This window comes from Cyprinodon tularosa, unplaced genomic scaffold, assembly GCF_016077235.1.
Source record: "Cyprinodon tularosa strain WSP-4 unplaced genomic scaffold, ASM1607723v1 ctg271, whole genome shotgun sequence".
Lineage (NCBI taxonomy): Eukaryota > Metazoa > Chordata > Actinopteri > Cyprinodontiformes > Cyprinodontidae > Cyprinodon > Cyprinodon tularosa.
In genome coordinates this window covers 263,376-279,522 of record NW_024038976.1, presented here as the reverse complement: position 1 = coordinate 279,522, position 16,147 = coordinate 263,376, and the positions used below count along the sequence as shown (strand labels likewise).

General features: G+C 36.9%; 1 protein-coding gene across 2 annotated transcripts in view; it reads left to right on the top strand.

Annotated features, from left to right (window-relative positions):
- LOC119786421 (potassium voltage-gated channel subfamily H member 7-like) overlaps window positions 1-16,147 on the top strand; it is a 51,906-nt gene that overhangs the window by 21,609 nt on the left and 14,150 nt on the right. The window contains exons 4-9 of one of the 2 annotated variants that reach the window (XM_038289751.1): window positions 3,568-4,008; window positions 6,789-7,000; window positions 8,993-9,418; window positions 14,821-15,220; window positions 15,333-15,532; window positions 15,676-15,774. In XM_038289751.1, coding sequence (XP_038145679.1) covers window positions 3,568-4,008; window positions 6,789-7,000; window positions 8,993-9,418; window positions 14,821-15,220; window positions 15,333-15,532; window positions 15,676-15,705 — 1,709 coding nt within the window. In that variant the 3' untranslated portion in view covers window positions 15,706-15,774. Of the gene's footprint in view, window positions 1-3,567; window positions 4,009-6,788; window positions 7,001-8,992; window positions 9,419-14,820; window positions 15,221-15,332; window positions 15,534-15,675; window positions 15,775-16,147 lie in introns of those variants that run through there. The other variant, XM_038289750.1, reaches the window with a different exon arrangement.

The window sequence follows — 16,147 nt, the reverse complement described above, 5'->3', positions numbered from 1 at the left end:
GATAATAATGCTTTGCAACGGCAAATTAGATAATCCTACAAAGCTATTAAGCACAAGAAGATGAATGATGAGGTGTCTATTTGCCTTTGTTTTGTCAGAAGCTTCTTAGCTGAAAATTTGAGAAGAGAACATTTTGATAACAAGTGTAACTAATGATACCTGCTGTTGACTTTCTGTATCTGTGCACCAATATGGGTTAACATTTTATCTAAGAAAAACTTATTTGTTCCGGCAAAGTTATAAAACTGCTGAGATTCACACAGTTCTGTGCTCAGTTACTATACTTACTGCTATTATCATTACAATGTTACAACAACTAAGATGTCAGCATACTTTTAATATTTAATTAAATACATTTTCAGAAATATAAATAAACAATTTAGACCGGAGATGTCCCTAAGTTATAGGATATGTCAGAAAGCCATATTTAATTTGTAGGTTAAGGTTGATTGGAAATCTTCAATTTACCCACTTGAATTTCGATTTAATGGGATATTTCTGTTACCTCCTCAAATAGAAATGTAAAAGCCCTATTATTGTTCCTTGAACCTATAATATCAATAAAAGATAAAGATATTCTTTTCTTCTTTTGTTGTTATGGCATAAGACAGCTGACAACATGCTGAATAGCTATTTTAGAAAGACCGCTAAGATGATGGTATATGGGCAATTCAGTATTTACTCTGTATGCCCTCTCTCCCTATAGAGAAAGTGGTTTGCCTTATTAGGCAGCCAGCACAGTCCAGTTTACAAGGATGCAGTAACAAGTCCCATGTGAACACAGCGATGTAATGGTTTGCTTTGCTTTGCTCGGCTTGCATCTTTGTATTTTCAATTTAATGTGTATCCGATGTTCTGAAAACAATGAAACATTACAGGCTAGCTATATATTCTTTTCTCTCTATCTGCAGGGCTTTTTCAGTCAGATTGTGCTGCACAGTGTTCATATGTGAATATTATGTCTCTGCATGCAGCCATGCCTCTTTGCTTGGCGCTAACATTGCTAATCAGAGTTGATGGCTTGTGATGAGGTTTCAAAAAGAGAACCTGTGGGTACATGAGACAGATGAACATACGATGTGACTTTAGATTAGTGGAGTCAGAGAGAAAGAGTCTTTTCCCTCACACACACAGCCCATACTTAAAGCATGACCTTAATATTGTCTTTGACTTTGAATTTATCTTACACAACAGGAAGGAATTAACAGACTTGAGACTTCCCGACTGAAGCTGTATTTGAACAAGATCCTTTGCAGAGTCTTACATGTAATATCTTAAATTCAGACATTATTGCAACTGTTTAAGGGCATTAAAATTAATTATTTCAGATAATATCATTACATTTTTTCAACGTTAAGTTTGTGTTAACTTAATGATGTATGTTGCAAAAAGAGATCTAGAGTTTGTCATTGTGGCTCATATTAAGATGCCAAGCCAGAATATTTAATTAAATTCAATACAATTCAAAAATCCTTTATTACTCCTGAAGGGAATTTAAATGTTGGAGCAACTCGTGTTATTTTTTACAAAGGTAATACAAGCTACATAAAAAGGTAATATCAGAGGCAAGCTAGCAGAGTTACTCCAACAGCATAATTAAGCAGCATAATCCTAGAATATGCAATAATGTGTTACTGCTTCTTAAAATGTGTTGTTTTCTGCCTCTTTTGCATAAGTTTTACACCTTTTGGGTGTTTTATATGGAAAAGCTTTCATTGCAAACTTCAGTTCCAAAATTGCTCCTGCTAAACTAATTTTCTTCTTCCGACTATTACCAAGCACTTTATGAGAAAAGCTACGAATGGACAAGGAAACTTGGTGATCTTCACACCACATCTTTTAATATGAAGTCCCATTACAGCAAGGCAATATTGAAACAACTCTTTTATTAGATAGTGTTACAGATGCATCTAACAGCAGTTGCAGTTTCATCTCTGTCTTGGGTTCATACAACCATAAAAGGCTTTTTGTTCCCTCCTTATTGTTTCATAATTTATTGCAAATATTACCTATATCACTCAGAGACAAACAATAACTCTGCATTGGACCTTCTTTCTACTTTTCTCCTTTAAAGAAATACAGTATGATTTTTGATATTTTTTTATTTCCTCTAATGCTTTGTAGGCTGCATGTATGTGCAATGTGTAGCATTACTGCCTTGCAGCAAAAGGGTTCTAAGTTCAATTCCCGGCCCAGGAAGTGTGTGTGTGCATGGTTGTGTGTCTCTGTGTTGCCCTGCGACAGACTGGGGACCTGTCCAGGGTGTACCTGGCCTCTCTCCCGCCTCTCTCACTGCAGGAGATAGGCACCAACCCCACTGCAAACCTGAAAAGGACTAAGTGGGAGAGGATGAATGGATGGATACTTTGTAGTTATTGATGGTCAATTTTCAACAAGAAGAGTCATTAAAACAGATTAACATTCAATGGCAAGTTTATAATGTATATTTTGCTGGGATATATTTTGTAGTGTGGGACTCTGGAGGGCATGGGTGCTCAGCATACTTGTTTTCAACAAACTAGTTTTACAGTAGATCATTTGAGCTTTTTGACATGACGCATTATCCTGCTGGAAGCAGCCATCAGAAGATGAGTCACAAAGAGATTAACATAATCTGCAACTATCTAAGGCATGTGGCATTCAAACAGGGCTAAGTTTGTATAAAAGGGTTCAAAGTGTGCAAAGAAAATATCTCAACACCATGACACTACTGCTACTTGCCAGAAGCATTGAAACACAGCAGAGTAAATCCATGCTTATTCAGATACTTTTCTCTACATTTTTAACCTTAGCTTTATATAAGTAAGGGTTACTTCAATGGCTGTGTGTAGTAATTATCCCTTGACATCTGTCACTGACAAGAAATTTTTATTCACACAGCTTCTACTTATTTGATATTTTCCCATTTACCTGTAAACAAGTGAGATGGCAATGCATAAATGTCTTGATGAATCATTACTTTGAAAAAACGGACCAATCTAGAACCGAGGCCTTTTTTCTTTTCCATTCTGTTTCAGTTTCAGCTTTGCTGATTTGATATTTGTGCGAGCAATTAATATATACTTATACATCCTAAATAAATGAGGCCTTTGAGTGTGTTTGACCATCTCTAATCCTTATGACAGGCTATACATTCTCATGCTCATAACATTAAAAATAATAAAAAGTTAACTTTTTTAAGCATTTAAAAGCTGCTTTTTTTATCATGTCTGGTTGTGAGGCAATTGCATTACAAGTTCCTTTCATACACAAACAGTCCTTATTTTGAACGGGCCAGTTGTTGATAGACCATGTGGCTTTCCTCTTTCTATAAATTTACATGTAAAAACAAACAACCCATGCATTAAACACTGAAACTGAACTCATGCCTTGTTGTATGGTTCTGCATGTAAACCATGTAAACCATGGCTTTGGAGTTGTCTAACAACTACTGCTACTGTTAAAAGTCAGGATAAGTTTAGCTTTATATAATAAGAATTAGTTATTGGCTATGGTTTAAAAAAGGCTCTTTAAATGTCAGCTTTATGGATAAAAAATTAATGATCTTGATTTTTTTTTTTTTTGTAGGGAGGAGCCGCTTCTTTCGCTTCCGTCAGGTTGCTTTGAGCCTGATGAACACCAACAAGCAATCTCTTCCCCAAGAGGACCCAGATGCTGTGATGGTGGATTCTCCCAAAGAAGATGAGGACTCGGTGGCCTTGCAGAACTTTCCCTCACCCACAAAGAGTATTTGCAGTCCTTCTGACACCAATGACACGCATGCCCTCATAAGCTCCAGCCACCATTCTTCCCAGCCTAGCATCGGCCCTGAACCACTTGATCATTCATCCCTCAAAGTCCCCTGGGACAAGCTGTACCAGACAGAGCCTCATCAGTCCTCTACCTCCCTGTCAAACACTTTCCCCAGAGGAAGCACCAGCAGCATGAGGAGAGCCTCATCTATCCATGAAATTGAGGGCTATAGCTCCAATTCAAAAAGTGCATTCAGGGACCGGCATACAAATGAAGGTACAGTATCTACACAGTTATGATTTATATCACAATTATATATAAGTAACTCAAACTGTAAGGGATCTCAAATATGTGTTAGAGAAACTTTAGATACCTCAAAGAAAAAAGCTAGCCTGTAAACTTTTTGCAGAAAAGTTACCAGCTGATTCAAATAGAAAGAAACACTTGTTTGTGCCTGAAAGTAATATAACTGGCATGCAATATAGAATTAGGACATAAATCTATAAATGCAATTCTTATGGTATTGTTTTTGAGAATGACTTCTGATAGTATGATTGTCCTGTTTACTAACAAGAAAATATGTCAACTTAGGGAAGGATATTAAGTTCTGTATATACATGCATGCATTATGTTCCATCTAGTCATTTCTTGTTTTAAAAGATCAAAATGAAACATGAAACATAAAAATCTATGTAAAAAGTTTATTTTACATAGATATATATTTGATATCAAAGTGTATTTATTTTATTGAGAATAATAAATATCAAGCTCATTAATGATGAGTTGGTTGTAAAATGATCAACTCTCTGAGTAAACTCAAAGTGAGTTGACAGGTAGTGTGAGTGTGAAGTGTTAGCACCGCATGAGCTTTCCTGGAAATGGAAAAGTACATCTATGGCTCTTTTAAAAGATTAGACTAATAAATAAAGACTGTTTCCAACAAATACGAGGTCAACAAATGAAACATGATGTCTTAAGGCAAACATGACATGAAAATTTTCAAAAAGACAAACAGGAATTACTGACATGCTTGTTCTTCTTTTACAAAAATTCAATGAAGTCAACGATAAGAAACACTTCGCCTTAGTTAGGATGAAATACATAACATAAGATACTGGAGCCTTACATTTTCAATGCCTCAGCTGTGAACATAAGCTAATTATTATCATAAGCCTATTCCTGAGAGTCCAAAGAAGAAAGGTCTGGTTTCATCAAAATGCTTTCATGTTTTTTGGTGGACTTCAGAACCTCCAGAGAAACTGTGCTCGTCTTATCCTTCTTCCTCCTTTCTTTGAAGTTGTTAATGTCAGTAATCAGCCACAGGCATTTTTATTTTTACTTTTAATTTATCCCTAATGGTATACTGTACAGTAACTGAAAGTAGTGTCAAAGCTAACAAGAAAAGTGTGAAAGATTGTAATATTAAGAAACTCTTGAAGCACTACTACATATTGTGCAAATGTTCATTTAGTGTGTCTTGTATTCTCTGTACTTGTAGTTGTTTTTTGTATCAAACTAGAGAATTAAGGGATGATGTGAAGGACTTTTCTAAAATAGTGTCATTTATTTATTTTAATGAAAGTGGCATTGGTTAAGGAAAATAAATAACCAAAGATGACATTATATTTTTACAGTGGTTTACTATGAATGTCCTCAGTCAGTATAGTTATATTTTTGTTAGGTCGTACTACAGAAAATGTGGAGAAATTTGTATTTAAAAGTTCTTTTAATTTTATTTTATTCAATTTAAAAATACTTTATTAATCTCAAAGGGAAATTAAATGCTGCAGTAACTCATAGCTTTTGTTGTTTTTAATCAGTCTTTGTGAGTGTTGATAGCTGTAGGCAGGAAGGATCTTCTGTATTAGTCTGTTTTGCACCGAGCTGGAAAAGTCTCTTACTAAAGACCCTCTGTTTTCATTAAAATATTTTCTGAAGAGGATGCCCAATGTTCTGCATAATTTCTTCCCTTTATGAAAAATTCTTGTGTGTGAAATTGTCATGATTGGTTTAAGGATCTAAACCCACATGCAGAACACCACTGGAGACAGAGTAAAAGTTCAACAGAGTTTATTGAATGGTTTTCACACAATGACATGAACTGGTTCAGGAAACTGGTCCGGGCAGGATTCACTGTCGACTGCGGAGACGGATAGTTTGATTAGCCAAGTTATCAGATGATTTGTTGAGTTTTGATATTCTGAAAATACCTTAAAGAGGTTCAGGCTTTCCTTGTGTGAGAGGGGGAACCGGTTGGGTCCAGAGACCGTTGGTTCAGCAGAGTGCACAGCAGCAGCAGCGTCTAGCTTCTGGCTAGTGAGTGTCAGACCTTGGTTTGGGATTCCAGCTCTTCTCTGAGAGCAGCAGGAGGAATCCAAATTTAGATCTTCAGGTTTGGCTCTCTAGGGCAGGCAGGCAGGTAACAGGCTTAGCTCTTCCAGAGCTTCAGACTCGAGACGGGTTTCCTGTGAGCGAGAAGACAGAGGCAGATTAGAATCAGGTTTCTCTCTAGAGACAACTAATATTCTTCAGGTAACAGAGGCTCAGGTTCGCTAACCAAACTTTGTCAACACTGCGGCGTTGAAGGAAGGTCTGGCAGCTGCTTAAGTAGGGGAGGTCTCCTGATGGGCTGACGAGCTCCAGGTGTGCTGGAGGGCTCCAGCCCAGGAGACCCACGGCGCACTCTGCTAGAGAAAGGTGGTACTTCTCCAGATCCCAACAGAAATAACCTCCGGAGGCTGTAGAGGAGTTCCTAGAACAGAGCTGGCCATCTTTATTAGCTTGTTGAGCTTTTCTAATTAATTTATTTATTCCAAATTAGAAAAAAAACAACAAACCATATTGCTACTATGATGTTACAGTAATAAACATAAAGATTTCTTATGCTTTGATATTTAAATAATTTAAGAGAAAATGTGTTCTTTTTATTGATAGAGTAAAAAAAAAAAACTGTGTTTTTTTATAATCCATTATATGGAATGAGATAATAAAAAATAATTTGTATTGTATTGGATAATTCTTCACTTAAACAAATATGTTTTCCCATGAATTACCAGGCCATTTCAACCATGTGAAGTCCAGTTTGCTTGGCTCTACCTCTGATTCAAACATCAACAAATACAGCACCATCCACAAAATCCCCCTGATTGCATTGAACTTTACAGAAGGCACAGATAAGAAGGCTCATTCACCCCCAACCTCTGAGAAAGCCATCATAGCACCGAAAGTCAAAGACAGAACTCACAATGTCACAGAGAAAGTTACACAGGTGAGTTAAAAGATGTAATTTTTTCATAATTGAAATTCTGTTGTATGCTTGCTGTTGTACATAAAGGAAATTGGCAATATTCATGGGAAGCTTTAGGTGTGATATTGAAGAATCACAGAATAATGCTTCTATTTTTCATAAACAGACTGCTGCCACTGTGGTGGCTGAAGCTGACGATAAACCAGTTTTTCCCCTAATTTCTCAATCATACATTGATAAATGTATGTTTGTGCGAGGGAGTCTTTACCTTTCTATAAAATCATTAATTCATGTTTGTTTTAAATATGGCAAATACAGAATTTAGAAACATGTAAACAAGTGACAGATAAGAAGTTATAAATTTTTTATAGTTTATTAATTTTAAATACAAATGTAAAAGTAAGATTGTTTGATCCCACCAGTTAAACCATACTGATGTTTTAATTATGACCACTGCTTTGAGGATCACTATGGAAAAATACAACTGCACAATGCATGATTAAATGTGTTTAAAATCAGAAGCCATACCATTACAATACTTATCTGACATATTTAATTGCAGTTATGGTTCAAAACATAAGTACTGCTAACAAGGATGCCTTTCTAATTCAGCTTGGATTAAAAAAAATATCTTTAATTACATAAACAATTCAACATAAAATATGGTAATAAATGGTAATACAATTAAAATGGATAATTCTATCACAATGGTATGGCATTTGTACTGTGAAAAAGTGAAACTACAGCAAAGTTCAAATACAAATTGCCAACCCAACACTATTGTTTCTACATACTGGTACTGTTAAAGAGCAGAGTTGAAGAGGCCAACCCATTGTTCTAAAAGCCAATACATATTCTGCAGAACAGCTAAATCTTCTTTCCCCACAAGGGCTGCAAGCATTTATTCATTTACTCATCTTATTCTGCAACACTGCTTTGGGAGTTCCTGCATTTTGTTTTTTTACACATTTCTGCATTGTGTTACCTGCAAAAATGGCAATTACAGTATATTAATCAGGTGTAGAGGCAGGTGAACATCTAAATGTTATAGGTCTATACAAGTCTGTCAGGTGGAGACATAGGTTCTAAAATTTTAACCTTTGATTAGTTTGTGTAGCTGTAAACTTAAACATTGTGCTTATGAATACCCATAAAGTAGATATGTATGGATGTCAAATGTCTGGAGGGGTAGTTAGATTTTTAAATTGGAGTGGACTGTAAAATTCCACCCTCAGATCGTCTGAGAGCAAAAAACTATACCTCTGTATCAGGACTATGTCTAATTTGTGTGTCTAGTATTAAAAACTTCATATCTTTTTGAAATTGCATATAAACAGTTCTTTTTTAATTGTATGGTGTCACTAGTGGATATTGGAAAAACAACTGCATTGTGATATGTTGTGCAGCTCCATTAGCAAAATGCAAATAAAACAACATGCAGAGAAATCTGTAAATTAAATGTCTTTCAACATAACAGCATGTTTCTCTTAGATGATGCAGCACCATCATTAATTAAATGCGTTTCCCCTTCCACTCTTTGATTTGAGGTTATGAAGTTCTGCTGACATATAAACGCTGCATGTACTCCCTGACTGCTTGCAAGGCCAAATTTATAATTCATGTGTTTGAGACAGGATGTGCTGAAAAGAACAGAACCAAGAAAGAGATCCATGGCCCTCATCATTACTGACTGACACCCTATTTTCTGCTTTAAGAGAATCCTATCTTTTTTACAGTTAAACTAAAAAACAAGAGAAGCACACTTAGCACCAATAAAAAGCACTTAATAAGCCAGAATACATTCATCTTAAAAATCAGAACCAAACTTTACTCATTAAAGAAATTGAATGATGATGTCTTTTTTTCATCACTTTATCATGCGTACGTATCTGTGGAATATTGATTTATCTGTAAATTTTAGGTAGCAAACCTGTTACAGTGGCTCAAAATTGAAATATGTAAAATGTAAATAAATATCAAAATAGATAAACTACCTCTCTTTCCACTCCTCAGGTCCTGTCTCTAGGAGCAGATGTACTTCCAGAGTACAAACTCCAGGCACCCCGCATTGATAAGTTCACCATCCTCCACTACAGCCCCTTCAAAGCAATGTGGGACTGGCTGATTCTGCTGCTGGTCATCTACACAGCAATTCTCACTCCTTACTCTGCTGCTTTCCTACTCAATGACCAGGAGGAGCAGAGGAGGCGTGAATGCGGCTACTCCTGCAGCCCTCTCAATGTGGTAGATTTGATGGTGGACATCATGTTTATTATTGACATCCTCATAAACTTCAGGACCACCTATGTTAATCACAACGAGGAGGTGGTTAGCCATCCAACTAAGATAGCAATCCATTACTTCAAAGGATGGTTCCTAATAGATATGGTGGCGGCGATCCCCTTTGACCTTCTGATCTTCGGCTCGGGATCAGATGAGGTTTGTTGACTTTAAAGTATACTCTGTATTTTTGATCCCACTTTTTATGTCTTTAACTTTGTATTACATCAGACTCGGTTGCTTTATTAACTGGATTTGTTCCAAAGGGGAGCTCCTTAAAGCTCAAAATATGAAAGGATTATTTCAATTAGTTGTTTTTCCCTTGTATAATTCTTTACATCTCTCTTTTTTTCTGAATGGTCCTCATTCTAGTATCCATTTGCATGGATTAAAGGCTTACCAAATGGCAATCAATGGTGCATTTATGTGAGGACCAGACCAGAAGGGTTATGTACACAGCTGGTGATGTTAGAGATGGTCATTGGCGGGCTGACTGCCAGCTCTGGCGGCTTGTTTGTCTGGCAGGATATTTCCCCTAAGGCTCTGGATACACTTCAGGGCTTTATCATGCTTCGTGGTCACTCCATTACACCAGGAAAGCTCCCGATTATAGACCATAATCATCTTTTCTATCACTGCTGCTGCCAGTGCTGAGTCACTAGATCACAGCAAATCAAAAAGGAAATGGGCTTTTTTTTCTTTTTTTCAAAGAAAGAAAAAAAAATGGCTGGCTTCAGCAATTTCTCATGGTAATTGACACATGATGATGACATCTCAGTTCATAGTTTCTAATTATAGCCTCTTAGCTTAGTGCTTACATGTTTCAGAATAATCATGCAAAGTTCCACTCGGTTTTGTTTTCAATTTGGAAAGGAAAGCAAGTGAAGCAGTGGCAGATGGTTTTCACAAGGCTCATTTAATTTAGAAGCTTAACAAGAAGATTGAGGCTCCAAGCAGTTAAGCATACATTAATATCAGCATAAGGAATGTGTAAAAATGTGGGATTTTAATGGCAGTGCACTGTACCAAAAGATTGCTGACACTGTGAAATTAAGTAAGAGTAAAATATGTGGCATGAATTAAGAAAAATATGAGTTAGAAAGAAAATGAGTGAACCTTAACTGTTCTTTGCAAGCTGTTCAACTTTGACATATTAGAAAAACCTAAATTCTATGTTCAAAATGTTTGTGTTCCCTATAGAGATGAGCCTTTAAGAATAGGAGGGTACAACTCTCATGTAGCTACTTTATGTGATATATTTACAGATAAGTGTTCAGAGACACTGTGAGACACCTTCTTTTTGTCTGTATCTAATATTCCCATTCATTTACATTTCAAAGTGCTTTACTTAAACTACAAGATTTGATTGGTGTTGGCTTTGTCTTTAAGCTAATTGATAAAAACAAATAAGTTATAGTGCTGCAGTTCTGACCCATATCTTTCACTGTATTTAAAATAAAAGTTAGAGCAAATTTGGACCAAACACCTCAGTACAAAACAAACAGATTTTAGTAAATCTAAGTCAGTAACGCAAATGTTTATTTACCAACTGTTATACAATTTGGTCATGGCCAATAGGTGTTAAAGTACAGAGCTTGACTGTTGTTTTTTTCTAGTAAAAAATAGCCTGATTGGGAGAGAGACAGAAGACACAACAATCAAAAGAAAACAATGGAATACAGTAAGGTAACATAGATGCCAAAAATTAATGGTATTGGCAAAGTTTATATATAAAACATAAAAAAGCCTAATAAATTATAATGACAAAAAAACCGACGTAATTAGATAACATTATATAGAAAATACACAGTATTAATCAATGTTACTGACAGAACTTAAAGACCTAAAGATATTAGAAATGGGTCCACCAAAAATGAAAAATACAGTATTCTGAGTTATCTTGCAACACTGAAACAAATGAGCTTGGTGCTCACTCTGCATCACCAGACTGTCTGCTTTAGTGACAGGATCCAGCTGTCCATTTAAACTTTGATTATACAATATACACTATATTGCCAAAAGTATTTGCTCACCCATCCAAATTATTGGAATCAGGTGTTCCAATCACTTCCATGGCCACAAGTGTATAAATTCAAGCACCTAGGCATGCAGACTGTTTTTACAAACATTTGTGAAAGAATGGGTCGCTCTCAGGAGCTCAGTGAATTCCAGCGTGGAACTGTGATAGGATGCCACCTGTGCAACAAATCCAGTCGTGAAATTTCCTCGCTCCTAAATATTCCACAGTCAACTGTCAGCTGTATTATAAGAAAATGGAAGTGTTTGGGAACGACAGCAACTCAGCCACGAAGTGGTAGGCCACGTAAACTGACGGAGCGGGGTCAGCGGATGCTGACGCGCATAGTGCGAAGAGGTCGCCAACTTTCTGCAGAGTCAATCACTACAGACCTCCAAACTTCATGTGGCCTTCAGATTAGCTCAAGAACAGTGCGCAGAGAGCTTCATGGAATGGGTTTCCATGGTCGAGCAGCTGCATCCAAGCCATACATCACCAAGTGCAATGCAAAGCGTCGGATGCGGTGGTGTAAAGCACGCCGCCACTGGACTCTAGAGCAGTGGAGACGCGTTCTCTGGAGTGACGAATCGCGCTTCTCCATCTGGCAATCTGATGGACGGGTCTGGGTTTGGCGGTTGCCAGGAGAACGGTACTTGTCTGACTGCATTGTGCCAAGTGTAAAGTTTGGTGGAGGGGGGATTATGGTGTGGGGTTGTTTTTCAGGAGCTGGGCTTGGCCCCTTACTTCCAGTGAAAGGAACTCTGAATGCTTCAGCATACCAAGACATTTTGGACAATTCCATGCTCCCAACTTTGTGGGAACAGTTTGGAGCTGGCCCCTTCCTCTTCCAACATGACTGTGCACCAGTGCACAAAGCAAGGTCCATAAAGACATAGATGACAGAGTCTGGTGTGGATGAACTTGACTGGCCTGCACAGAGTCCTGACCTCAACCCGATAGAACACCTTTGGGATGAATTAGAGCGGAGACTGAGAGCCAGGCCTTCTCGTCCAACATCAGTGTGCGACCTCACAAATGCGCTTCTGGAAGAATGGTCAAAAATTCCCATAAACACACTCCTAAACCTTGTGGACAGCCTTCCCAGAAGAGTTGAAGCTGTTCTAGCTGCAAAGGGTGGACCGACGTCATATTGAACCCTATGGATTAGGAACGGGATGTCACTTAAGCTCATATGTGAGTCAAGGCAGGTGAGCAAATACTTTTGGCAATATAGTGTATGTGATATTTAAGAAACATCTGTTTTTATACAATTTAATTTAGACCCAAGGAAACATGATTAATGTTTTTTTTCTTGTTTTTTGGGGGGATAAATTAACAATATTTTGCTTGTAAACCAAACATTATCAGTAAAATAAGGCAAAATACAACTTTAAGCAAGGATCAGTGGCCCAAGGCTGATTATATCAAAGCATAAACTTAGTGGATGTTATACTGCATTGAACTGAATATGTTACAGTTGTATAAGGTTAATTAAAAATGCTAAAAAAAACAATGTTACGTCATAATCTTTAGCAGATATTTGGGCAAGGTAGACATCTGGACATCAGTGCACTTACAGATAAAGTAATAAGATACTGTATATATGTGTGTATTTTTGCAGGGACAAAAATAGGTCTGCTAATCATGGGCAGAACAAGTACCTGACCAAAAAGGAAACGTATTTGTCATGTACTACAAGTTAGAATTTGAATAAAATGATTTAAATAAACATCATAAACACTATCGCGTGAACCACACAACAGACCGGAAGGTTAAAAAAAAGATTACTGAAGAATCATGCAGTTCACATGTTACAGTTTTTGACGTATGCATCCAAAATGCTTCTCGATGTAGGAAGAGTCTGTCTTTGTTACCACTTCTCTAGGGAGCAGAACCTTTTCAATAGCTGTAAAATTAACAGCTATTGATCACAACTTTTTAAAAATCCTGTCCACTAGAAATCTCCCATTGTTAAAATTGATACTGCTTTTGTTTAGAAAGCCTCTCTTTTAGCTTTATCAATTTAAATCAATACATAGTTGAGTTTCCATAAATATACCAAATAGTTTAACAGGTAATCCTACTCTTTATATGGAATTTCTTACCTGTATGTCGAAGTAGAAAATCAAAAAAAATATTTTCTTTAAGCTTCATGCGCCATAATGAGCACAACTTTAATACTAGTTCCAGATAACTGCAACAAGGTACATATGGGAGGGGTATGGGATCCCTTCTAAGCAAAGCATAGACACACAATGGCCTATAGCCAAGTCACTGAAAAAATATATACCAATATTTGTTGACACCTCTTTTAATTTTCTTTGGTTATTGGGGAAAATTATTGGTCAATACAATTTTGGAGTTACTGTATAAGGAGGGTTTAGGTGCTAAATCTCCATCCTTGCCAAGATTTAAACAGTATTGTAACATTAACGCAAATTATTAAAAAGTTTAGTCACATGTATATGATCATGTCAGTAGTTTGTAGAACCACTACCACCACCAAGTTTCCATGTTGGGTTCTGAGTTATGCTTTATTTTATGTTATTCTGTATTGTCAAGATCTATTTCGTTTTTGAATTCTTAGTTTTACTCTTCCAAATTATCTCTTTTCAGCATTTTTGCTATTTTTTATTTATTGATCTAGTTTAATTAGTTATTATTTCTCTTATTCTTATGTTTTCCATGGCTTTAAGAATCTCCAGTTCTTTCTCTTATCCTCTAGTTTTCCTCTTAGTTAATCCTTATTTTGTAATTATTAGTTTTATTCCCCTTTAGCCTTATTTAAGCACTTTTCTTCTTACAGTTAAGGCGTGTTTTTCCTGATTGCTCTTTGTTGTCCCCTTGTGCCCTTTTCCTTCCCCTTTGCTCCTTTCTAGCTGCCTCTATTCACACCTGCTCTCAATTGATGATAACTCCACTCTTGGTTCTGTCTCCCATATCAAATCCTCCTCTGCAGTTCATCAGTGCTGGTTCCTCTTCATTATCTACTCTTCATGTACTCCCTGGTGTCTCCTGTTTTTTTGGTTTCCTGTTTATTGTTTTTGGATTGCTTTTGAATGCTTCTGTATCCATTTATTTCCTCATTAATTTTGTAAAACTCATCTCTGCCTCCTCATCTATGCATCTGGGTCCTCAACCAATCTCCACCCTACCTTGACACACAGCTGCTAGTTCATATTCTGAGATTGTAAATGGTCATTATTATTTTTTTGTAGAAAAATCAGTTAGTCAGATTGAAGTACCTATGTATTTTTGCAGCCCCGAGGTTATCTTCCAGGATTGTCATGTGTTTAGCTCCACATTAACTTAAGTGACTAGTTTTCTTTTGCAGATGTGGGTCTCTTTTTGTGCCAGCATAGCTTAGGGCAGCTTAACTCAACCATGCTATACTGTGTTATTATCCAGTCTGCCTTTGTTTGGGTATCAGTTGGAGTGATATCCAGCAATGTGTAGCCTGATTGTAATTTGAATTGACAATGCTATAATACATTCCAATACTCTACAAGTGTTGATTAACTTCCTTAATGCCTACTTTCTGCAGACAACCACTCTGATTGGCCTGCTGAAGACAGCGAGGCTCCTGCGATTGGTGCGTGTTGCCAGGAAGCTGGACCGTTACTCTGAATATGGAGCTGCTGTCCTAATGTTGCTCATGTGTATCTTTGCCCTAATTGCTCACTGGTTGGCTTGTATATGGTATGCCATCGGCAATGTGGAGAAGCCCTACCTAGAGCACAACATTGGCTGGCTCGACAATTTGGCATTGTCCATAGGGAAGAGATACAATGGCAGTGATCCAAACTCTGGTCCTTCCATCAAGGACAAGTATGTCACAGCCCTTTACTTCACTTTCAGCAGTCTCACAAGTGTGGGATTTGGGAATGTTTCCCCCAACACCAACTCAGAGAAGATCTTTTCCATATGTGTCATGTTAATTGGGTGTAAGTATTGCTGCTTTTCCATTTCATCTGTTTATATTAAGTCTTTCAAATTTTAATGGTAAAATTCTAGCTGAATGTATTGTTGCTCATACAAACACTGTCATTATTTCAGCCCTTATGTATGCTAGTATCTTTGGAAACGTCTCTGCCATCATCCAGAGACTATACTCCGGAACAGCTCGCTACCATGCTCAAATGTTACGGGTCAAGGAGTTTATCCGCTTCCATCAGATCCCTAACCCTCTCAGACAAAGGCTGGAAGAGTACTTCCAACACTCATGGACCTACACCAATGGCATTGACATGAACACGGTAAATAAAAGAAAATCAAATCCTTTAGAACAGAATAGGATATCCAACCACAATCCTTGCATTAATGACTCTAATTCTAAAAAAGCTTTCCTTCTTTTCTCTCCCCTACATCTGGACTGTCACCTCTTCACTGGTAAGAGCAGGAGGTACAGTTGCCTACATCAATTTGCTAATATTTACTTTTATTTTAAAAATATTCAGTTCATAGCAATCATCGTGCTAAGCATTTATGGGAAGACTGTTCATAGAAAAGGCATAGCCATCCTACAGAGCTGAAAAATATGTTCTACGTAATGCCGCTATAAACATTTTATTTTTATGGTAAGTTTAAACATTTTAGTCAGGACTTAAAAAGGGTTTATTATTTATTATTAGAGTTATTGTAGTGTGAAGGTTACTCAGATATGCAGAGTGTACTGTAAGTAATACAGATTAGTTAGATCAATTATGATAATGTGGCTAATTTGTGGTTAAATTGTCATAACAATATTGCTTTGCAGCAAAATTTACCACACAAAGTGGCAATATCTCAGCACTTTGAATTTATTAGCCTACACCAACATAAAAACATTTTACTAGATGGCTTAGGATGCTATAAATAAGATCATACCCAGT